Genomic DNA, 26239 nt, shown 5'->3' on the forward strand with positions numbered 1-26239 from the left:
GTCCAAGTTCTCTACCCATTCGGGGGCCACGAAGATGTACCGATACCTAAAATTGGGCTACTGGTGGCCCTGCATGAAGCGGGAAGTTGCATGGTTTATTAAGAGGTGTTTGACCTGCAAGAAGGTCAAAGCCAAGCATTAGAGGCCTCACGGAAAGGTTCATCCGCTACCCATTCCCATGTGGAAATAGGAGGATATCACCGTGGACTTTATCACAAATCTAACAAGGATGACGCGAGGTATGGAATCCATTTGGGTTATTGTGGATAGGTTGACCAAGAGTGGTCATTTTATTTCGATCTCCAAGAGTATCTCCACTGATAAGTTAGCAGATATCTATGTGCGGGAGGTGGTGGTGAGGCACGGAGTGCTAGTATTCGTGGTCTCAGATCGCAATGTTCGATTCACCTCCTGATTCTGGAGGAAATTTCATGAGGAGTTGGGTAAACAGTTGCATTTCAGTACTGCTTACCACCCCCAGACTGATGGATAGAGCAAGCAGATGATCTAGACCCTTGAGGATATGCTTCGCATATGTGTATTAGACTTCAGATGGAGTTGGGATACTTACCTTCCCCTAGCAGATTTCTCATACAATAATAGTTATTATGCTAGTATTGACTGACCCCCGTGTGAGATGTTGTATGAGCAAAGGTGTAGGACTCTAGTTTGTTAGGGGAGGTTGGGCATTGAGTCATGGGTAGCACCGAAGTGGTGCTTAAGACTACATAATTGATTCAGCAGGTACATGAAAGACTGTGGGTAGCGCAGAGTTGTCAGAAAAGCTATGATGACCGTCATCGATTAGATCTCGAGTTTCAGGTGTGAGATTATGTGCTGCTTAAGGTGTCACCTTGGAAAAGTGTCATCCATTTTTGAAAATGGGCAAGTTGGGACTCTGATTCATTAGTCCATTTAGGATTTCCACCCTTGTGGAAAGGTCTCTTATCGGTTGGATCTCCCCGATGAGCAGAGTCAGATTCACAACACATTCAACGTGCCTCAGCTGCGGGAGTGTGTATCCGATGAGAGTATGGTTATTTCCTTGGATGACATTCAAATTGATGGGAGCTTGAACTATGTAAAGAATCCCATTGTAGTATTGGATAGAAAAACTAAACCCCCTAGGAACAAGGTGGTGAAGTTGTTCAAGGTACAATGCCAATACCAGAAGGGCTCTGAATGGATGCGAGAGTCGAAGGACGAGATGCGAGAGCATTACCCGTATTTGTTTGTGGTAGCGAACTTCGAGGATGAAGTCTATTTTAAGTAGGGGAGAGTTGTAACACTCCAATCCAAGTAATCACCCTTCTTTCCCTTTAAATGAATTTAGTTTGCAAAAATGGTCCCTTTTCGTACGTTGGGCATACTTAAGAGTACACTTAGCCTACCAAGAAATAATGATCACGAAGGTGCGCTAGATGCACACGGCGTACGAGAAGGTACCCGGGGCATACATGATAGATGTCCAAAACCCTAACTTTCGGACTTGTGACCTATTTAAACACCCTCAAGTCATTTAGACCTTACCCTAGCCAGCCTCCATCACTCTCAAACTTCCCTAAAACCCTAAAATACTTTTTGTGTGTTTCTTGAGCCGTTGAGTGCCTCAAATACCTCATTCTTGGTGTGCTAAGCGGAAGCAAGCTTGAATGAGGGAAAGACTTCTAGATCTTGCATATAGAGTAGCTTAGGAAGCTTGTGGAGGTAAAAAGCTTTCTCCTTGCTAATCCTTGTTTATTATGGAGCCAGGTTTTTCTATGTAGTCCTCTTTTGAGTTCATGAATCATCTCTTAGGATTTTGGGCAACTCCAGAGATTAGGAAGAGTAGATATGAGGCCCTTTAGCTTGTTCATGTCATAAAAATGCAGACTTGTTGGTTGTTTTGATTCCATGCATGAGTTAATACCCTTGGAAAGGTCTTAATGGTTTGGAAAGAGTTTTTGGGGGCATATTGGGGATGTAAAGGCACAAAGTTGCCGACTTTATGCCTTAGGACTCTTCAAACGAGCTAAATCTGAGTTTGGAACGTAAGATCTTCATGCATTATGCACATAAAGGAGGATGGGATTATTTTGTTTGTATGTTGAGCTTACCAACCTGTATGCTGTGCGTACAACCACAAAACCCATTATGCTTAGAGTACTTCTGATGAACATCGTGCGTACGCTCAGCTGTGAGAGTTGGGCTTCGGTGGACTTTGCGGGCCATTTGGACTTCACTTAACTTTGGGCCTGGACCGTTAGGATGATGTTGGGCCTTGGGAATTTCTTTGGGTTTTTGGTGTTTTGATTGGACCTTATTGGGTCATGTGGCTCATTATAGTTTGGACTTTGATCTTGGGCCCATTATTGTAGGATAAACATTTGGGCTTGAATGGTAGGCTAAAGATTATGATGTTCGACCCTTAGCTGAATTTGTGTCGTAAATATAATTTTGGTTAATTTGTATATTTATATAGTTATAGATTTGGGCTAGTAGTCGAGCAGCTATCGTGTTCAACAGACTGAGGTGAGTATTCTCACTATGCCAATGGGTCGAAGGCACCAAGGGCGACCCATTACTTGTTATGTGATTAATAGTTTTTATGAATGCTTTGTTAGTTGGTATGTAACGTTTTATGTTCAGACCATGGGGGGGGGGGGGGGGGGTCCATGACACTTGGTTATTAGACCATGGGAAGAGCATATGACATTCTAAGTAAAGACCATGGAGGAGTCCACGACAAATCTTATATATTTGTATTGCATGACATTATGTGATTATGAGATTTGGGTATTTTGGGAAATTCAGTAAGTGTTTGTTTACAATTTAATGGTTGTTTCAGGTACTGCGGGATCTAAGAGCAAGGGCCCGACATGATGGCACATTATGCACTCTCCAGTATTTTTCCACACCAGTTGTTAGGGACACTCTAATCTTTTAAATAATGTGATTATGTATTAGAATATCGGAAACAATGTGAATGAAATTTCTAAGTATTAAATGGGATTTCTAGTTATTAATTTTTTTTTAATTGAATTTTTGGACCGTTACATATAACTACGTTTTTATATTAATATACTTCTAGATAACTAAAAATACGTCTATACTTCTAAATATATCTTATTAATTCTAAATTTCTGAAAAAAAAAAAAAAGATATGTATACTTCTCAAAACGTATTTACACGATGTATAGGTAAATGATTTTTTGTGCAAGATTTGTAAACTAAATGTCTTTTATTTTTATTATTATTATTTTTTTTGCAAATTTGATTATTGGTAACATGGAAATATGTTGTTACGGTAAAATAAAATAATAAATAAATAAATAAAATAAAATAAAAAAAACTTGGCAAACTATGGACATAATTGAATAATAAATTGTCACGAGGATAAAACGACAAAGAATGTCAAACTTAAGTACCAAAGCCATTTATTTTTAAATTAATTTATTGATTTGCTCTTTCAAAACTATATGTATACTTTTTATTTGTAAACCACATGTAACTAAAACTGTATAGAGAATAATAAAACAACAATTTGTTTTCAGATAGTTTTTTGGAAATATATTAAAATTGGAGTAGGAAACAAGATCAAAAGTTGTTTATTTTAATTTTTTATAGAACAAATAAAACATAAATTGGATTGTTTATTCATTTTCGTTATAGTAAAGAATCTATTTTAAGATTATAGAATATGTGAACGTAAAAAACTAGAAAACTGAAAAGATCAATAGAAAAGTGAGGCCTCTATTTGACACAATTTTGTTTAAAACAAATTCAACCTGCATCAGGGGCGGACGCAGAAATTAGCAGAAATTAGTAATAGGGGTTGCACAATTTTTTTTCCCATCAGACATAATATAAAACATTAAAAAAAAAATAAAAAAATTCCGGTCAATCATAATATAAAACATCTATTCATCTAATACAATTTTTTTTTTTCTGGTTAAACATAATATAACAACGATATACTAGAATTTAAATTTGTCCTCTTCGTGCAGACATCTTTTGAAACCGCTCCATTACTTTTTCATTCTCAACTTTCGCAAGTGCTTCGGTCTCGACATTACACAGCAATGCGTTGTTCAAAAATTCATCGCCAATTTTGTTACGCAAGTCGGTCTTCAAGAGCTTCATCTTTGAAAAACATCTTTCTACACTTGCGGTCGCTACAGGTAATATCAAAGCCAACTTCAATAGCTTATAAAGCAAATGATAAGATCGATGCTTCCCCGTATTAACCATCAAACGAGAAAGGTCGGAAATTCCTTTCAAACTAGCGAAGCGCTCATCTTTGATGCAAGAGTGATAAAATATCTCAAGTTGTCCTTGAAGGTCTATCATATCTGAATCATCAAAGTCATACTTGTATAACTTACCCATCTTTAATAACTTTGATTTGTCAAATTGTGCAAATGAATCACAAGGGCTCAAAGCACCCATGTATTCTAGTAATTGGGTGCTTGTTTCACTAAATCGATCCCGATATTCTGTAAGTTGCATATCTACCACCGTGTTGAAGATTTCAACCTCAAAATGAAACCTATTAGTCTTTGTAGTCCTACGGTTTCTCGCACCAATATACAACTCTTCCATATCCAAAGTATCAATTTCGTGTGTTTCACAAAAAGAGGATACTTTTGGCAAAATGCTAGCAAACCCTATGTTTCTAAAAGATTGCAATGCCTCCATTGTACCTCTAACCATCGAAGCCGCTTCTAAAATGTCTAGATCTTTTCTTTGAAGTTGCTTTGACAATGTACCCGTGACGTGTAAAATGTCATACATCATATGTAAGTAAAACACGAACTCATATGATTTAAAATATGCTAAGATTCTAGATGCTTGTTGACGGTTTGCCAATGACCCTCCCTCCTCTTTCACAAAATCTAAAACTACAAGAACATCCGCAAATAACTTCATCAAACTTGTGAGTGTGTTGAAATGTGAACCCCATCTTGTTTCTCCCGCTTGAACAAGTGTAGTCTCTTGATTTAGCCCTCTTCCGGTTTCAAGTTCACCACTACACAAGCCTTTTTGCACCCTTTCTCTTGCTTGCTCTCGTAGTAAGTCTTTTATTTTACACAATACACAAACTACATTAACCACCAACGAAATTTGCTCAAAAAAGTCACTAACACCATCATGCTTCTTTGCTACAGCCACAACTACTAATTGAAGTTGGTGTGCAAAGCAATGTACATAAAAAGCCGTGTCATTCTCTTGTAATATCAAAGCTTTCAAACCATTGAATTCCCCTCGTATATTGCTAGCCCCATCATAACCTTGTCCTCTTATCTATTAAAATTTAAAACAATTAATATATATATATATATATATATATATATATATATATATATATATATATATATATATATATATTAAATTGAAATAACAAAAAAAACTAAAGAATAAAGTACCTGACTAAAACTCAACTTATTACTTGTAAGTACTTCATTTATGGCGTTTTTGAGTGTCAAAGAAGACGTATCCTTCACGTGCACTAGACCTATGAATCTTTCTTTCACAAAGCCAAGAGTATCGACATAACGCAAAACAATAGCCATTTGTTCCTTTTTTGAAACATCACTAGATTCATCAACTAGTAAAGCAAAAACATCTTGACCAATCTCTTCACGAATACTCAAAAGTACTTCTTGTGCAAAACATTGCACAAGTTCTTTTTGAATTTTAGGGGAAATTAGTTGATTGTTTTTTGGAGCATTTTCTAAAGTATTGTTGAAAATATCTTCACTGGTCTCTCGAATGGCTTTTAACACTTCAATGTATAGCCCTCTATTTTCCGAGTTAACCGACTCGTCATGACCACGAAACGGTAAACTGGTTTTCAATAAAAGTCTAACAACAATAACAGAAACATGTAATCGAGCTTTATATTTATGATCCTCTGCTTCGGTTTGCCTCCTAAAGACTACATTGATAGCTTGTTTTTCCCTCATTAAAAACTCACACTTTTCTTTTGCTTTGTTGTGAAAACTATCAATACCACCCACATGAGTCCGAAATGCATCTTTTTTATTCCAAGTATCAAAACCTTGAGAAACAAATGCATCTCTCCCTCCTTTTTGTCCCATGAGGTCCCCACACAAATAACAATATAAACAATATGCACTATCCTTTTTCACACTATATTTCAACCAATCAAAGTCATCAAACCATGAAGGAACGAATCTTCTAAATCTATCACCTATTTTTTTTTAGGAAACTTATGTGCCCTTACTTGACACGGTCGTTGAAGCAAATATGCTATTCTTACATCATCTCTTATATTTGGTTTGTAACTTGTAATCAATGGCCTATCCGCCGGGTCCTTTGGAAGATCCTTCAAGTCAACATTATCATTAGGTTGGTTAGAGCATTGTGTTTGTGGAGTTGCATTAGAAACCGAAGGGATTGATTGATTGGTGATTGGAGTTTGTGGAGTTGCATTAGGATTAGAAACGGGAGGCATTGATTGATTGGTGATTGGTATTTGGGAACATTCTTCACCACTTTCATTAGGATTAGGTCTTTGTCTTTTGGTAAAAAAACCACTTAGTTTAACCTATAAAAACATAACAATGACTTCAATAAAACAACTTGCTTTCACCTAATCAAACAATAAATTCAATAAAAACATAACAATTACACCTAATCAAACAATGACTTCAATAAAACAAGTTGGTTTCACCTAATCAAACAATAAATTAAATAAAACATATCAATTTCACCTAATCAAACAATCAATTCAATAAAACAAGTTGCTTTAACCTAATCAAACAATAAATTCAATAAAACATATCAATTTCACATAATCATACAATCAATTCAATAAAAAACATAGCAATATAACCTAAGCAAACAATATAACTTCAACAAAACAAATCAATTTCACCCAAATCAATCACTAACTTCAAAAACACATCAATTTCAAATATCTTAATGAATTGGTAATTGGTAAAACTTACTTGCTTCATTGTGAAATCGATCAAGACATCAAGTATTGTGAATTTTGATCCATGAAACCATTGAAATCAATCAAGCCTCAGCCCTCAAGGTCGATTGATCGATTGAATTTTGGGCCAAAAGAAAGTCGATACTGTGATCGTGACTCGTGCGTGCCTACAGCAGCTTCGGCCTTCCCTTCGTGCGTCCCTCTATTCCTATTTCTTCGTCCTTCGATCGTGTTTTTTTTTCCTTTCAACCGATGGATGGATTATACAATTAGGATTATTGGGCTATCTTTTTTAAAAGCAATTAGCCCAATTGCTAATTTATCAAATTAAGTTTCATTTGGGTTTTAGGGCTTTAGACAATTGGACTAACTACAATTGAATAAAACATTTGGCTCGTTATTATTTTTTTTCGTTCGGTAATTCCCGAAAGAGTGAAAATATTTTTTTATGTACTTGCACAATTTTTTTAGTAGGTGCACGATTTTTTTACGTAGTGTCACAATAGGTAAAAATAAAAATAAAAAAAAATTCTACTTCGTACGCGGAAGCTAGGTGTTGCTGGTGCCACACTGGGCACCTAGCTAGGACCGCCCTTGACCTGCATCTGTCGTTTGTTTTCAAGATACAAAGGTAATAAAGACTCTTCTAGGTCGCCAAACACAACAAGGCTTAGTTGACACCTTGGTATAAAGAAGAATTCTGGTGTTATTTATGTTTCATAATGTCGTAGGATATGTGTTTTTATAAACAACTAGTTTATACCCCGTTGGAACCACGATTATAAAATTAATTAAACATTTATAGTAAAAATTTTAAATTATTAATCAGTTATTTAAAATAAATTATTAATTTAAGAGATTTTTTTTAGTTATGCGAAATTATAATCGTTGATTCAATAAATATATAAAATTAATTTTTATAATATATTAGACATTTTCTATTTGTGAATTAATGAAAACATTAATATAAAATTTAAATTTTAAATCTGGAGAATAAATACATTGACAAATAATATCAAATTAATGAGGAGGTCTAAAAAATTTAAAATTGAGAACTAATATATTGACAAGTGGCAACACATTAATTAAAAGGTCTAATATGATGATACATGACAAAAGAAATATTCTTTTATTAGTATAGAGATTCTCATTGATTTTTAATTACCAAAATGTATCCGACAAACATATTAAACACAAAGGCTGTAACTGACAACCAAATTACACACCAATTGTAAGTTTGTAACCGGCATCAATCTTTAATAAGGTTTTAAAAACCAATTGAAACCAAAAAAACCTTTTGATACATATCCAACCCCTTAACCTCGAAGATTAAATTTCCATTCATTTATCATCTGATTTGGACGTGTAATATATCAAACTGAAGGTATTATAGAGAAGAATACAAATATACAAACATATATCAGTTTTAGTTTCATACAAGAACTGAAATTTGTATTCAAAAATGGGAAAATACCTATTTTTCTAAAATGATAACCATTTTTTCCAATGTATTTACCATAAATTTGAATTTACACAAGATTTGTTTATCTCTCTAGAAGGGGATCAAAATATTCAATGCAAAAAACTCTTCCCCGAGTTTCAAATATGTTGCCTTCATTCTCATGACCAAGAAAATCAAAAATGAATCGTCGAGTTTCAACTATATTTCCTTCATTCTCATGACCATGTCAAAAAATATCATCAAATAACTTGATTGTAGATTCATCCTTTATTTTATACGTAAGAATGACCTTCAAAAGAATTATATTATATGTTGGTGACTTTTTCAAATAAAGCTCCTCAAATATATACTAAATATTATAGAATAAGCTTCAAATGTTTCTTTTTAAATACATACTATATTAGAGAATTTATTACTGTCATGGTTTTAGTAAATGAAGATGTATGTCCCTGGTTCAAATGTTTCTTTTTAAATACATACTATATTAGAGAATTTATTATTGTCATGGCTTTAGTAAATGAAGATGTACGTCCCTGGTTTACGGGTATTACTGGATACATTAAATAACTTGGGTATATACAAGAATTCACATCTTTAAAACTGATAAAAATACTCAAAAACGGTAACAAATTAAACATATTTATGTTGTCAACAGAGTTTACATGTTTATAATTAGGGACATTTTGTTTCACCATTTGGATAATGTATTGTGATTATATAGGTGTTGGTGGTGTCATACTTTCAAATTTTGTGATGTTAGCCATGTAAAGCACTGTAAATTTACCGAAGATAATATTGGCTCCCTTCATAGAAGAAACATTTGAAGCTCATACGGTATCATGTTTTACATAACAATCCTATCCAATAGCTCTCCAATTGAATGATAAAGTGGGAAATATGAAATGAATAACATCATCTTTTTAGAAAGCTATTAGTGTACATAGTTATGTTGTAATTTAGCTAGCCGGTTATATGTATTTTAGCCAAGTTCTTAGCCCACTGTGTATTGTATTATGTATTTACATCTTAGTTAAAGAAATCACACATTCATAGGAAAATATATACCTTATTATAGTATCAAAGCGCTCCTAGGCTCTTATCCCAATTCCACCAAAACCCTTCACCGTTGGCCACTACTATATGTCGTTGATTCTCTCTTTATATATCTTCTATTCCCACTTTCATCTTCTCTCCCTCTTTGATCCTTCTTCCTATTATTCATCCCCACATGCGATAATGATACCAACAACTGAAACCTCAAACCCTATGGTATTACCAACATAAAGGTGTATGGCTTACTTGTTCTCGATCTCAACCAATTGAACTACGATGTATGTCATGTTCTTTTCAAAACTCAGTACAAGGCATATGGCATGGTTGGTCATCTCGAGGAAACCACCACCGCAATCGTCACTAATGACTCCAAGTGGTCCAAACTAGACTCATTGGTGTGACATCCCTAATTTCATGACTAGAAAATACCATTTTATTTATGCTTATTTTAAATGTAGAGTATACTTTATGTAGCGGAATTTGTCATGTGAAAAGTATTTCCGAAGAAATGTATTTCAATGATTATTAAAACTTAGGATGTTATAACTCATATAAGAAACATAAGCATAAACATATATAATAATGTACTTACAACATCTAATGGATTACATTTCCTTTAATCTCTCATCAGATCCAAACATCAAATACCTTCGTATCGATACCCGTGATACAGAGAAACTGAGTGAGTCAGTAGGGAACTGTTGGTTCTGGAACTGGAACTGCCTTAAGCGGTTCCAGTTCCAATTATCATTTTTACAAAACCGATACCCGTTGGATACCCGCCGGTTCCGGTTCCAATATCGGGTACCCGGACTGGCGGTTAACCGGAACCGGCACCGCCGGGTACCCGCATTTTCTAAAAAAAAAAAATTAATTTTTACATTTTAGTGATTTTATTTTTAAAATATAGGAAAAAGGAACTTATACCTATTACTTAGACCTTAGTCATTTTTAGGGTTTTCGCCAACATCCTACACTACCGATTAACCCCAAATCCTACAACCATCTCGTTTCAATGGTCAGCCGCCCAATATAAAACGCCATCCGTTCTCACTCTTGTCAAAGTCGAAGCTTCAATCACAACTTCAATCGTCAATCACATGCCATTATCACCACACACGAGTCATGATGGTTAGATTGAAGATGACTAGTTTGAAGGTCAAACCTGTTATGTTCAATCGAAGGCCAAACCTGCTCAATTGGTAAGATTCATATAACCAGATCACTTGGTTTTTACTTCTATGTCGAAGATACAATTATATGTTATGTTCTATAGTTTGTAATTCCGTTTATGGTTTCTGGTCTTCAGAATCGTTCAAATAGAAACATAGATCACAAGGTGAGATTGATGCATTCGACTTATATTACCTTATGTAGTTAGGTATCTTTATTTTCATAGGAATGATGCGTATGATTCTTTCAGGTAGGAGCATTGATGATTGTTGGTTTACTAGCTAATAGATCAACATTGTCTCCTAATCTTGTCAAAACCTTGTTGCACTCTATTGTTGACATGACACGTGAGGATGTAGAACAATCTACCGATTGCACTTGTTTCATGTGTTATTTATGGCCTTCGTTAATGTAGTACATGTATTCTTGTTTGCCATATGTTGTTTATCTGTAACTGTATGCAGTTAATTTATACCCCTCTTATTAAAATGACAGTTGCAACAGTCTATCGAAGTGCTCCCTAAAAAGGTTGTGGATATCTTGAAGGAAATCAAGTAAGTTTTCTCTACACCTATATTTAATAATTGACATAGCTTTTGGTCTAAGTTTAAGCATTCATTATATTTAACTTTATTTTTCTTATAGAGACGTCAAATGATACAACTTTAGCAGCTGATGTTAGCATATCATGTTGCAGCATGTAATTTCAAGATTTCAAGGCTTAGAAGAATATGCAAAAGAGCTTGCAGCAATGTTGTTTTCTTTTTGTTTTAGTCATGCCAAAGGTCTTACATTAAATTCACATTGTTAGTTGACTTTTTTTTCACCAATTACTATCATTTCTTTGGTTTTGTTGCATTCACTAATGAATCTTGCTTTCCAGTTACAAAAGAGTGGGAAAAGTTAGAGATGGCTGGGGTTGGAGTTGGTACAGACGAGGTATCTTTGAAGAGATTTAGAATTTTATGAGCATTTCATGATTTCCATCTTTTTTATTAACTGAGTTAACTAATTTACAGTCAAATATAATAATGGTGGATAATGATTGCAAAGCATTCCTTGGGAAAATGTATGATGTGAAATTCGTGGAGTTGAATGCTGAGATATTAATATTCTGGAGGTTACTGGAAGCTTTTTCTGCAACAACTCTTGACGATGAAAACAAGAAGCAGAATGTTACAAAAATCTGTTATGTTTAATTTTGTCATCTTTACTTGTTAAATTTCACTTAATGGCAAATGTTTTCTATGATGTCTTTTAATTATGGGAAGTGTTTCTAAATTTTAATAGATGGTTATGTAAAAGATCAAGTTTTTATATTTGTTTTATTTTCATATCTTCTATTTCTGATGTTTGTAAACGTTAATATCCATGGCATATAATCTATAATTTAAAAACATGAAGTTTTATATATAAGAAGTCAGGTAATCGGAACCGAAAACGGTCTTGGCGGTTCCGGGAGCGGTTCTAACTTTCTAGGAACCGGTGTAGGCGGTTCCGGTTCCGGTTTCAATATCCTAAGAACCACCGGTTCCGAGAGCGGTTCCAGTTCCAGCTAAAATGGGCGGGTACCCACTTATGCTCATCCTATAGGTCAGGTTAGGAAACTTGGTGAGTACATAGGCTTTTCAACCTACAATAATATAGCTAACGAGTTTACTTATCAAACAGTTAACCCGATTACTCATCCCCCATTATCTTCTTTATTCATACATAGAGACATATCTTAAGGACCATCGTTGTAATTATTGTGGTTGTCATCTATAACAGATGACTATATAGTTGGTACACTAGTACCATTTCTACATTGTTGGTATAATAGTACTTGTTTTTACATCTTTAGTACAATAGTACCAGTCCCTACATCGATAGTAAAATAATACTAGTTCCTTCATCATTAGTGCAATAGTACTAGTTCTTACTTCGTTAGTGTAACAATATTATTAAAATCGTGACATCCTACTATCATTTTCATCTTTCACCATATTATGACATCTTATCATTTTTACATTTCAGTACACTTCATTTTCCAATGTATTATATTCATAAAAGTACATATACAGTATAATTCATATAAATTTATCTTTATAAAATTTTATCTAACACAAAATCTTTGCATATAAGCACAAATTTGCATTCAATTATATAAATACTTCATATCTATGTGTAAGATGAAAATAACTAAGCTCTCACTTTTTAAAAGTGGATGCTTTAGAATTTAGGCAGAACTTTGCCTTAGCACTTAGCTTTACATTTGATGTGACCTAGGTACAACTATTACTAAGCCTTATGTGACAACCTAAAATTTATATCTTGTACAGCCATTCAATTCAATCAAAGTCAAACTCTTTCTGCTATCTTTTAGCATTGTTTAGAGTCTGTTTGAGTGTTCTAAGCATAGTGCTTTCAAAGTTAGGGTTTAGGGATGAGTTAACTTATTTTTTTCGTATTGCATTCGAGCCAAATACCCCTTCAAAAGGAGTGTACAGCCACACACATGAATGTACGACCGTACACCCAAAATGGTCGTGAACTCATGCCCATATAATGAGCCAGCCCTTTTTTTCCTTCACTTTTCACACTTCCAACTCAAGAAAATCAATTCTCTCTCAATTATCATCAAGCTTTTTACCTTGATCTTCAAAAATGTAAGTAATCCTTCCATTTTCGAGTTGATATCCTTCTTAATCTAGTAAAACACAATGATTTCATCCATGAATTTATTTCTTTTGACTAGATCTTCAACATCATCATCTTTCACCAAGAACACCTACTAGTTCTTGGACCGTGAACTCCCTAGGAAACTTCAAAAGGGTAAATATCTCTTCTATTTTCTAGTTAGGCGTGTTAAACACTTGAATCCTAGCCTTAAATCATCATCTAATGCAAGAACTCCAAGGGTGTACGGTCGTACACTCCTCATACGGTTGTAAACCCTTGTTTAAATGCATGTTTTGGCCTCAAACTCACTTTATGACCCAATATAGGACCGTGGACCCTTAATGGATGCTAGATAGGACCGAAAACACCCTTTTTGCATGGTTTTTCTATGAGTGTCTGGTTGTACACTCCATAACTGTATACCACATTAACCGTATACCATCTTGGCCGTACACACCTTGGTGTGGTCGTAAACCCCTTTAATGCAATCCAATGTGATTGTAACACTTCAATCTAAGTGTTTCCTAATCCCTAAGGTGGTTTCCTTGCATGATTAGTTGTATTTACACTAATTATATCCATATATGTACCACTATATGCTTAATAGGATTCATTTGTGCCCGAGATTTCACTTAGCACTCAGCATCCTTTACCAATCTTCCATATGAATTACTCACTACAAGTGAGTTGATACCCCTAACTTACCTTTCAAATGATTTTTAATGCTTTTATGGGGCGGGGGGGGGGGGGGGGGGGGGGGAATACAAGTTGAAGCATTATAGTTGTTATATCATTCATATGTGATTAATAACTATCAAACAAGTGGATTTCTTATACTTCAAAAACTGTGTTATCAAACAAACTATTTCAAAACCTTTTATCATACTCTTTTTATATGCTAAGCTCTTTATCAAACTCTTTTAAACTTATATATTGTCAAAATCATGTCTATTCAGACATAGTTAATTAAATAAGATTGAAAGGGCTTAGGACTGATAACTCGCTTTATTTCCCGTCCCTTGTTTGGTTGTGGACTTAGGGTATCGGTTGTTTGTCCGAATATCGTTTGAATCTTAGTTATATATTATGTATATAAGAATAGATATAAAATTTCTTACACTAGTTTAATGCCTTTGAGTATCAAAGGCGTATAAACATACTCAGTTATTCAAACAACATTACTAGTAAACTATAATAGGTATAGTTTAGGAGATTATTATTCACTATTTCTAGTACAATGAAACATACAAGAGTTAGTTCATACATGAGTCAGCTCAAAGATACTATAACGAGAAACAGAAAGAACATATTATAATGAGAAACAAGGAGGAACATACTATACAGTATACAAAGAGAACATACTACATACTATCCTAAGAGAGCATACAATACACTAGAACAAATAGAGCATACTATACAACTACAAGAATACTATAACATTAATGTGAGCCACTACTTCATGGCATGGCAGTATCTGTTGTGTCATGTTTTGTAACCAGAGTCCCCTGGAGGGAGAGCGTGAGTTTGTGTATAGATCTATATTGGATTGATCATCCTACACCTTGCTGTTAGCTACAGTGGGACCTGCAGGTCTATGGGTGACAAATTTCATACCATTTCTACATCTTCGAGCATCATATTTTCACTAGTCGATCAAGCATGGTTACAACTATATCACATTATAGCTTAATTAACAATTTGTTTAAGGTAGTTAATACAATAATAGTTACTATATACAATACTACAGTACATCATTAATTTTCCCATTGCATTCACTTTGTGATCTTCTCACATAAATGGTAATGTAAACTATATTTTGGTAATGATAGTCATACTTGGGAAAAATATTCACTTTTACAAACAAACAACACACAGAACATTCGGGTCTTGGTAGAAGACTACATTTCTAGTAGAAAATATAGGATTTTCTAGGTCATACAAACATTTACAACAAACATTTACTACAAACATTTGCAAACACTTTCTTCAAACTTATACAAACATTTGACACTAAATACTTATGAACTCACCAGCTTAGATGGTGATCCTCTCTTTCAAAATAACTTGTACTCTCAGGTCACCAGTAGACAGGTACAGATGACAGGTTTTGAGAAGACAAAGCAATTTCAGACTCGTCTTATTTTGATTATTCATTTTTTGTGTCTTATTATTATTGCACAAAACACACTTGTATTGAATTATAATATTAATTCAATGGATGATGTTGTTGCTTGTTTACTATTATGCATTGTTATGATACTGTACATGATGTCCTCCGCCTCCGAATGTTTCCGTCAATTAGGTTTGGGGGTGTGACATCTTAATCTTATATTCCTGGTGACTAATGATAGTCTAGATTCCTCACTAATCCTAATGTCTACATAAAGATCTACCAAGTAAAGCATAACCAGATAGGATAATTTTGGAGGTAGGGTCTGTTTGGTATACAGAGTATACTGTTTGAAAATCCCACTTTAAACACCTTAGTAAATTATTCCTGTAAGTAGATCAAAGAGTATAATAACTTGGAATCAATACAAATCTTATTTATAAATCCATAACAACGACTATGAATATATATATATATATATATATATATATATATATATATATATATATATATATATATATATATATATAAGTTATACTAAAAGTGATATGAGTGTAGCTTAAATTACATAGATTTTCTTGACAAAAGTCTAGAAACTGTATTTGCAGAACTTCGGCCTGATAGCTACTAATAGTCGGGCTCTTAGGTATTCCAGAACCAAGCTAAAATGCTCAGTAATCCAGAAAAGTTGGATCGTAAGGGCCATATAGATTTTCAATGAGAAATTTATGAAATGGGATGAGAAATGAAACTGCTTTGCAGCTTATTTATAGGAGGATTTGACATGTGCACCATGCTTATCAAGGTGTGCACCAGATACTTTAGTGGACAATGATCCTCCAATATGTTGCCACATGTGAAGCTATATATGCTATGTGTCGATCTTCTAGAAAGTGTGCGTGTAACACATACCTACCTACATGAGGCGCTTTTCAAAAAACTTCAGAAAATCATATCTTCTTCATATGAGCTTGATTTCACTGTTCTTTATCTCCACGCATAGCGATCGATGAGATCTACAACATTTGTTTAGACTTCGTTAGCTAATTCTCACTTTATTTTTAAAGTTATAGTTTTAATAAGCTCAAATTGTTAAATTCCATGTAAAAATCATAACTCTTCTAAATGATATCCGTTCGTGACTGTCTTTATATCGATGGATAACTATTGATGAGATGTCCGACTCTTGTTTAGATTGTTTTTCTAACAATCGACCGATTTGAATTTCAGTGTTTGTCTTAACAAAGTTGTTTTGAATGCTTGGAAAAATTAGAACTTCCTCTTATGAAGTCAGATTTGCACGTTCCATATATGCACGAGTTCGATTTTAAGAATATTATGACTTTTATTTAGATTATTTTTCCTAAATAATTTTCTATCCATAATTCCTATTTATAATTGTAAAAAATTATCCTTATATACCTTAATCATCTAGACCTTCTAGCGGATGTTACAACTTGTTGGATAAGGTGTCTAATCCTATAACTAAATTAGTAGAATCTTGAATTATTAGCAAAGTCCTTTTAGATTGCCCTCAAATCTAGTAATGGACTGGAATGCTATTTGGAGAGAGAGAGAGAGAGAGAGAGAGAGAGAGAGAGAGAGATTTATTAATTTATTATATAGTTAATAGATTAATTAGAAATCAAAATAAATAATTTATTAATATATTATGAGAATAATATATTAATTATAAATATTATTGTTTAATTAAGAATTAATCATAAATTAATTGGAATTAATTTTAGGGTTAATTGGATTAATTAAAACTGAAATGACTAAAGGTGATAATGTTCAAAAGTTGAACATTGATCAATTCTAGAACCTCCCTAGGAGAAGGGATGAAATTCTAGTTGGTTATAGGGTTTCAAGATGGTTTCTATAGATTTTCTTGGGCTCTAAGAAAGCTTGGATACCTTAGGGGAAAAGCAAAATGGATAAGGCTTATCTAGGGAAACTGCCTTATCCTTAGCCTCCTTATCACCTATATAAACCCTCTTAAGGGTTCATAATTTCGTTCATCCATTCTAGAGGAGGTAGAAACAAAAATCCTTCCTCCTCTCCTCTCTCCTCTTTAGCCTCCCACTTACTAAGGTTTGGATGTGAGCCATTAGAGGAACGAGACTTCTGGTGCTTGCTTTCTAAAGCTAGATCAAAAAGGAATCATTGTTTATTTCCTACAATAAAAATAAGGTATGTATTTTCTAATAATCCTTTGGCGTTTTTCAAAAATTGTAGTGTAGTGCTTGGTTTCTTAATATTCAATAGTTGTTTGCAAAACATAGTGAGAACGTAGATCCTTTAGGGTGCATGTGAACTTAGGGGTTATGTTTTTTGGTCAAAAAATATAATTTTTGTAACATATAAAACCCATCATTGGTATCAGAGCCATTGTTCTCATTAATCTTGCACAAACTTGAATAGATCAAAATAAGGGTTTATAGAAACTAAACCATACGGAGGCAAATTCCGACAATCCCTAAGGTTCTTGAAACCCTAACATCCACCCTAGTATTTTCAAAATTTTCAAGGGTTTTAGAATCCCTATCCCTTATGCCTTATTTTCGAAAATTGAGGAAACCTTTTAGGGTTTACCTTGTTTCCTTCTTTGTTATTTTAAAAGCGTTAAAATTTGAACAATTAAAACAAGATAAACCCTAGCCTATTTTTTGAAAATTAGAAGGCTTAGGATTAGGATTTAATTAATTTAATTAATCCATAATGATTTAATTAATTTAATTAATTGTTTAATTAAAAGATAAAGATTAAATAAAAAAGGTGTTTTAATTTATAATTAAATAAAATTTTATAGTAATTTCGAATATTTAAGTTTAAACCTAGTATTTTAGAAATCTTTTAAAATACATCTTATATTATATAATTAGAAGATTGATATAGTATATGTATAAATCAACTCAGTCAGATCACTAGTATGCCTCATTCACGAAGCCAAACTCTAGGGGGGGGGGGGGGAATAAGGAAACTACCTGTAAAATGGTAGTTGAATGAGTGTCCACTCTCACCCATCGCTTCCTTGATTGGTGAAGGTTCATTAGTAGAACAGATCTGATGGGACATTAACTTCATTAAAAGTATAATGCTATTAAAGTACTAGAACTATTTTTAAAAACCCACTCATAGTTACTTTAGAAAAAATGTAAAAAGTATGCTAATCCATGAAAATGCACATCATGTTGTATATGTCATTATTGGAGTGTGTGTGGTTAACCATCACACTAATAGGGACTATAAAGAGATATGACTCTTGAAAATTATCATCGTTGATGGAACGTGTGTGGTTCACTGACACATCAATGTGAGATGATAAATGATATCAAGGTTGTCAAGTGGGTTTGCATGCTTATTCACGTCTCATTTGTAATCATCGACATCCTAGTCACAAAACTGAGCGCATAATCCAAGATTAAACATGCAATTGATAAGAATCTGTGAGTCTTAAAAAAAAGATCTAGGAGTTTCATAATACTGGAATTGGTAAAAGCTTACCTACCTAAAATAGATTCGAATTTGATTACGACATTCCTCTTCAAAATTCGAATCGAAAATACGAATCCTAGCCTTAGTTTAATTTTATGGGTTAACAAATAAGGATTATAATCAACTAACTTGAATTCTCTTTTCTCCTATTTTAAAATATCTTATGAAGATAAAAATGGTCATCCTTATTCTTAAGGAAATACTTTTCCTCAATATTCTAGAGATTGTCCTCCAATTTCAAGTCAAGGTGAAATTCTCTTCCCTTACTTAGGAAATGATGGAACTAGACATCATCTCTCTTCCACCTCCTCCAGTGACTCTCCCAACGTCGCATTTTTCTCAAGTTAAAAGATACGAAACTACTCAATTCGTATTGGCATGTAAACATTAAGATGGAAATTCTCTATGGATGCATGTTCTGAAAAGAAATCATACATTGACAAGTTGGATAGATTGGGTGTCATTTTCCTCAGGGAGAAAGCCAAAGATTTGTTTTTTCTCTTGCTTCCTAAGTCATATGGTTAGTTTGTTAAAAAGTTTCATATGAGGAGTCTCGATGTGACCCTAATTGATTTGATCTAAATGTTGATTGTTGCTAAAGCAGAAAATGCTTAAGAGCATATCTAAAGAAGAAACGTTTATTGGGTCTATTTCCAAGGTTTCCATGGACATTGACAATGGTGGTCCAGAAAAGATTTCTCCTCCCAATAGAAAGGAGTCATCCAATATCAAACTGTTCGAACCTATGGTAAAGAGAAATGACTAGGACTTAGATAGTTCCATGTGTTGACCTCAAATAGTCCATTTGTTTCAGCTGCCAATTGAAGGGACATTGGGAACAAAACTGTCCAAAATACATGAAAGATCACAGAGATAGTAAATTTAAGTTGTGTGACTCTACTTTAGGTACATCCATTATCTGACTCCATTGTTTTATAGCTTCCTATTCGTAGACTCTTAATATATGACATCATGATCACATCTTGATAGTATTAAAAGAACTAAGAGAAAGAAGGAAGCTTGAACAAGGTGAGCTAAATCTGGTCATGAGAAAAGGAATTTAGTCACATGGTTTGAAGATCAGAGTTTGGAGCTACTATTAAGGAGTTGGGATAATTTAAAGATTAATATTACTCTTAGGAGATGTTTAGCAACATAGTTTTGTTTTTTTTTTTTTTTTTTTTTTAAATTATGTGTTGTAAGGACAAGTTCCAATTTTTTGTTTATTTCCAAAAAAGTGAAATTTTGGTTTATCCGGTTGCCTTATTTTTATTTCCTTGCAATGACATTTTTGAAAGTGTTGGTTACATTTCTAATATTAACAATGTTAATTGTGAATTTGATTCTTATGATATCACTTGTGACAGTTTCATAATTGACCAAGTGAAAAGAAATCTCATCACCAACTGGACAGATACCTAGTGTTGTACAAGTCGCATTGTATAGTAGATGAGAATCTTGTTCACTAGAAAATTATGACTAATTCATTTATCACATGTTTATGTGAGTCAAGTGAAGGACTAGTGGATCTAGTACATATTGATATGAATTCTTCAGATCCACCACAGAGGATGATAACTCTATTTGTCATGATTTTATGATGTTTCAGTAAATATGTTTTGTTCATAAGATTGAACAGACTTCTACTACTTTTGAAAATGGTTTCAAAGAATAGCAAAATGAATAGAAGAATCTATTAGACAGAAAGATAAAAGTTTCTCCAATAAATGAAAAGAAAGGAGAGTACTTTAGCATTATGTTTTATGATCATCCTAATTATTGTGGAGCTATATCACAATTGATCCTCGAAGAACGTGTTAGTTCAATTGTATAACTAAGAATAGGAATCAGATATCGTTGAAATGGTTTAATTAAAAGATGAGTCATACTTCGATTTCCAATCAATTTTAGAAGCCTTGCTCTAGTTTCTAAAAATCGTATCTTGAAACTCATTTCAAACTACAAAGGCTGAAAACATCTTGAAATATGTGGAGTAAAAATGTTTGTCTTACTCTAGCACATATAGAATTGGAGTTGTGATGTTTTTAATTAATCAAGAAACAAAGGATAAACTAGGACCTATTATATGAAGTGTTTTATTTTTGGGAATCCACACAAACTTTTGAATATTTGTTTTAACTCGTTAAGGAGTGTTCCTTGGTAGAAAACTCTTATGTCAATAAGTTAGTGGGAGTCATATTTATCTTGTGAGTTTCAAGAGTCAACCGAAAATAAACCTTTTAGTTATCTCTAACACACGACCTAAGGTTGATAACCTATTGTGTTTGGTTGACATATTCTTATTTTTTTTCACTTGAATTTGAGTTGGAAATGCTTATAATTGCTATGTTTTCATTTAACTGCAAAAGAAAAATCTCATTAGTCAGTGAAAGTATATTGATCAATATGGGTGAGTTGTTAACAACATGGAAGCACTGGTAGACCCTTGCGCTACCAGAGGGCATGAAATTTAAAATAAGTGAAGTTTAGTCCATGAAAGGAAATCTAAATTTGAATTTGGTTTTGTCCTAAACCTTGTCTTATGATTTTAGGCTAGAAATGATAGATTCATATGGATGGGAACGTATGCACCATAAAATCTAGGTGGTAAAGTTTTCGCTCTAATTCATGAGAATGATTATGAGAAAAAACTTTCACTGGTAGATTTTAAAGGAGCTGATAAAAATCAGTATGGATGTTGCTTGTATTAAGTGCATTCTCAAATATACAATATGTTTATGGCATCCCTTTTCATATTTCGTATTGTGAGAAATGACAAGAAATTGTTTAAAATTTCAAAGACTTATAGTTGTTAGTTATGAAATGGTTTAAAGACACACATATGCTATCCAGTGAAGGTGTATAGATTCAGAAGTCTAGTTGGAAACTTATCGAAGCCTCGTGTAACGTAAATGTGTACTTTAGTAAGAAAGTCAAGAGTATTGATTTTTAGAAGTCCAGTTGATTTCCGGGTACATATAAAAGCTAGTGGAAGCATAATTGATATGCTATTATTGTATGTTGACAATACCGTTCATAGGGAACAAAGTTTTTCAATTTGCAAATTGAAAAGTTTGTTAATTGTTTCGCTATGTTTGACTTAAAAGAGAGGGCACTCATACTTTCTTTTTGAATCTAAAGGATTAGATCATATAGTTTAATAGAACTTAGTCATAGACATATGTGAATATCATGTTAAAATGATTCAGCATAGGAAATTCCATATATAAAAATATTACAGCAAGAGATTGAAAATATATCGGATATAATGAATCGAGTCCTATATGCATCGGATATAGGATTGATTACATATGATATAATATTCACTTATCCTAATTTTTCAAATGCTCAAAGCATTGTGAGAGAAAAGAACTAGAATTTTGTATGACTAAAGTTATTAAACAACTATCAAGAACATTCTAAGTTTTACTGAAGATTGGTTGCTTATGGATAGTTGGGAGTATGGTATTAATTTGGATGGACCATTGTGACATGATTCTGGATTGAGATTATTCTTAATTATAATTGATGGTGATATAGGAATATGGAAATGTTTCCATAATGGGGGATGATTATCTACATGTGAGTTGGCAACTTTAATGCAATTGAAGTGTTCAAGGAGTGTATCTTATTCATTATCATGGAGTTGTTGCTAGTAACAAAGTTCCAATGAAACATTTTGTAATATCGTTGGCTCAGTCTCTATGAATTTTAAGCCTCAACGTCATAGAAGGTCAATTCATGTAAGGTTGGAATTCCAATACATTTTAGACAATGATAAAAATTTGGAATTTTGAAATGAGTGTCTGTGGAATAGTGTCCAGTTGATATGTTCACAAAGGAAGGACCATAGAGAGGTATAGTATGCATGTTCATGGCTTGGCATAAATGATGTTATTTAATTCAAGTGATTAGTTGATTACTCGAAACATTATGCAATAAATAAATTCGTAATTATAATTATTTTCAATCGGTTTGAGACCATAGTTAATTAGTTTATTATTGTGTTTCACTTTATATGTTTTACTTCCTGAATAACTTGATTATTCGAATTCCACAGTCGCTCATACTTTTGGAAGTAAGTAGTGAATTAAGGTTGTCATGAATTGAATTATAGATTGTCTATGGAGATTTAACATTGCAATGGTAGCTATAATGTTCACGAGTACTTAGAAATGGAGATTTGAAGTATTGGATAAACCCATGCTCAGAGAATTACTTCATCGATTTTGTCACGAGTAATTATGAAATGATAATATACTATATTCTTGAAATGGAGATATATGAGCTGTAATTTGCAAGTTGGTTTTGCATGGGTATTGCGAAAATGCACCAGTAACATGATGTTCTAAAACGTAGTATCATGTATGATTTGGTGAGTAAAAGATACAAGCATATGAGTCAAATTTATTGGTTCCTTATCCCTAACAGAAAAAGCAATATCTTTGGGCCCCTAGATAATTTGACGTCAACATCTGAAGAGCTTGGACGAACCTGGACTAATCGGTGTGTTCAATTAGTAGTCTGATTTCAGTCATCATAAATCGGGAAATCAAGAAAAAGAATTTTGGAAAATGAGATTGATTTCAATCTATATCTGATATCCATACGATATCTAGAAGAACGAATGAATATTTGATCACTTATCTAAAGGAAAAACATATGAGCGCATCAGAGTTTGGCAATTGCTTAGGAAAGCACAGCCTGCTGTTTAATTTAGAATTTATACTTGTAATTTAGTTTTAGACCTATCCAAGTGGGAGACTATTAGATTAGGTGTCTAATCCTATAATTAAATTAGTATAATCTTGAATTATTAGCATAGTCCTTTTGGGTTGCCCTCATATCTAGTAATAGGCTAGAATGCTATTTGGAGAGAGGGACTGATTTAATAATTTATTATATAGTTAATAAATTAATTAGAAATAAAAATAAATGATTTATTAATATATAATGATAATAGTATATTAATTAGAAATAATATTGTTTAATCAAGAATTAATCATAAATTAATTAGAATTAATTTTAGGGTTAATCAGATTAATTAAAAGTAGAAGGACCAAAGATGACAATGTTCAAAAGTTAAACATTAATCAATTCTAGAACCTCTTTAGGAAGAGGGAAGAAACTATAGTTGGTTATAGGGTTTCTAGATGGTTTTTAGAGTTTTTCTTGGACCCTAAGGAAACTTGGATGCCTTAGGGGAAAAGCTAAAGGGATAAGGCCTATCTAAGGAAACTGCATTATCCTTAGTCTCCCTATCACCTATATAAACCATCCTAAGGGTTCAAAATTTTGTTCATCTCTTCTACAAGAGGTGGAGACGAAAATCCTTTTTCCTCTCCTCTCTCCTCCTTAGCCTACAACTTGTTAGGCTTCGGGGGTGAGCCCTTAGAGACATGAGACTTCTGGTGCTTGTTTTCTAAAGTTGGATCAAGAAGGAATCATTATTTATTTACTACAATAAATATAAGGTATGTATTTTATAATAAACCTTTGGTATTTTTCAAAAATAGCAGTGTGGTGCTACAGTTCTTGATATTTCAATAGTTGTATGCAAATCCTAGTGAGAACATAGATACTTTAGGGTGCATGGGAACTTAGGGTTTATATATTTTTTCCAAAAATAGATTTTTTGTAACATATAAAACCCATCATAAGTATCTTCCGTTTAAGATAATTACGTCCCGAAATCATCAGCAAAGCAAGGCTTGTATAATGACTCTGCACGTTACCTTTTGATCCTAGGTAAGAAATGTAACGTTTATATCTTTTCAAATGAGTTTATAACTGTTGGACTTATTGAATGCTGGTGGTGATCAATCTTGCAACTGCTCTTCATTCTAATTTCAATCTTCATCGGAGACTCCTACTCCTTCTAGAATAGACTTAACCGAAGATAAGGTATTTACTTCAATTGTGCTAATCGACCGATGGGTCATGCTCTAGTGACCCTCCATCATACGATGCATTGGCTAGTATCAAGTCTCTTTGAGTTATACTTAGCATGAAAGGTACCTTGCTTCATGTTCTAATGTGACATAATCACCTCATAACATGTAGCATTTCTAGCTACAGGCTGCTTAGTTTCTAAGGACGGCGGTGATACTTTTGTCTATATCTTAGGTTATATTGTCCTTCAATCTCTTGACCAAATTCAGACACTATGATGAATAGGTTTCTCAGAATCGAGCAACTTACTTCGCAAATTTATTCTTAAATTAGACTCAATGACCACTATGATCGGAATATTAATCGTCTTCTTAGTTATCACTGAAATGAAGGTAATGACGGAAATCAACAGAACGAATTCAGCTATTAGTACCTTGGTAACCATGTAACTCTTCTTGATCAAAATATGAGTCATGTGATTCCAGTAGTATAAGCCTCTACTACCTTTCACACATACTCATACTCATCCTAAGAATTGCCTTTTAGTTCCCCAAGTTCCTATTCCTAAAATCACAAAATGATTTAACTCATACGAATGTGTCCAAATAAGCACATGTCTTAATAGACTCTACTAGGTGCTCTGATAATGATTATGTGTTTTACCACGTACGTATGAATTTTCCTCGTTTCCTCTTTGAAGTTTTTCCCCTTCACCCTTTGCAATTCAACTGCTGATTTTCCATTACCGTTCTTAACCCGCTACACGTTCTTACCATGCCGCTCTGTACACCAGAGTAGTCGTTCAGGGTATGCGAGTTTATTATGATAAATAAAGTTGTAGTTATGTTTAGACGTATGATCTTCCTTTTTACTTTGAAAATTTATATGTTAGTTCTTATCATAATGTTCTGTCCACCAGAACAATCATTTAGGGTATGTAAATTTATTATGATATAGAAGGTTTTATTTATGTTTAGACGCATGATCTCCGATGTTTGTGCTAACACAGTTGTGTTGAATGCTTGGAAAAATCATAACTTCCTCTTATAAAGTCAGATTTTAGACATTCCCTATATGCACGAGTTCACTTTTACGGATACTATGTCTTTTATTTTGATTATTTTTCTGAAATGATTTTCTATCCATGATTCTTATTTATCATCGTGAAGAAAAATTATCCTTTTATGCCTTAATCATCGAGTCCTTCAATTGGGCGTTACAATTATCTTCCCATTGGGATAATTATATCCAGAAATCATCAGCAAAGCAAGGCTTGTATAATGACTGTAGAGGTTACCTTTTCATCCTAGGTAATAACAGTAACTCTTATGCCTTTTGAAATGAGTTTCTATCTCTTAGACTTATTGACTATTGGTGGTGCTCAATCTTGCACCTACTCTTTATTCTAATTTGTATATTCATCGGAGACTCCTTCTCCTTATAGAACGGA

The 26239-nt window shown here is 33.3% G+C and overlaps 1 protein-coding gene across 1 annotated transcript; it reads right to left on the reverse strand.

The window, feature by feature from the left end:
* Positions 1–3963: 3963 nt before the first annotated feature.
* On the reverse strand, positions 3964–10461 carry LOC145007018 (uncharacterized). The gene is made up of 5 exons (XM_078966022.1): positions 10436–10461; positions 10224–10311; positions 6227–6550; positions 5406–6122; positions 3964–5283 (listed from the first exon to the last, which is right to left on the reverse strand). Exons 1-5 carry the CDS (start codon positions 10459–10461, stop codon positions 3964–3966), a joined length of 2475 nt encoding a protein of 824 aa, XP_078822148.1.
* Positions 10462–26239: the final 15778 nt, after the last annotated feature.

Source organism: Lactuca saligna, chromosome 7 (assembly GCF_052625555.1).
Source record: "Lactuca saligna cultivar CGN05327 chromosome 7, ASM5262555v1, whole genome shotgun sequence".
Classification (NCBI taxonomy): domain Eukaryota; kingdom Viridiplantae; phylum Streptophyta; class Magnoliopsida; order Asterales; family Asteraceae; genus Lactuca; species Lactuca saligna.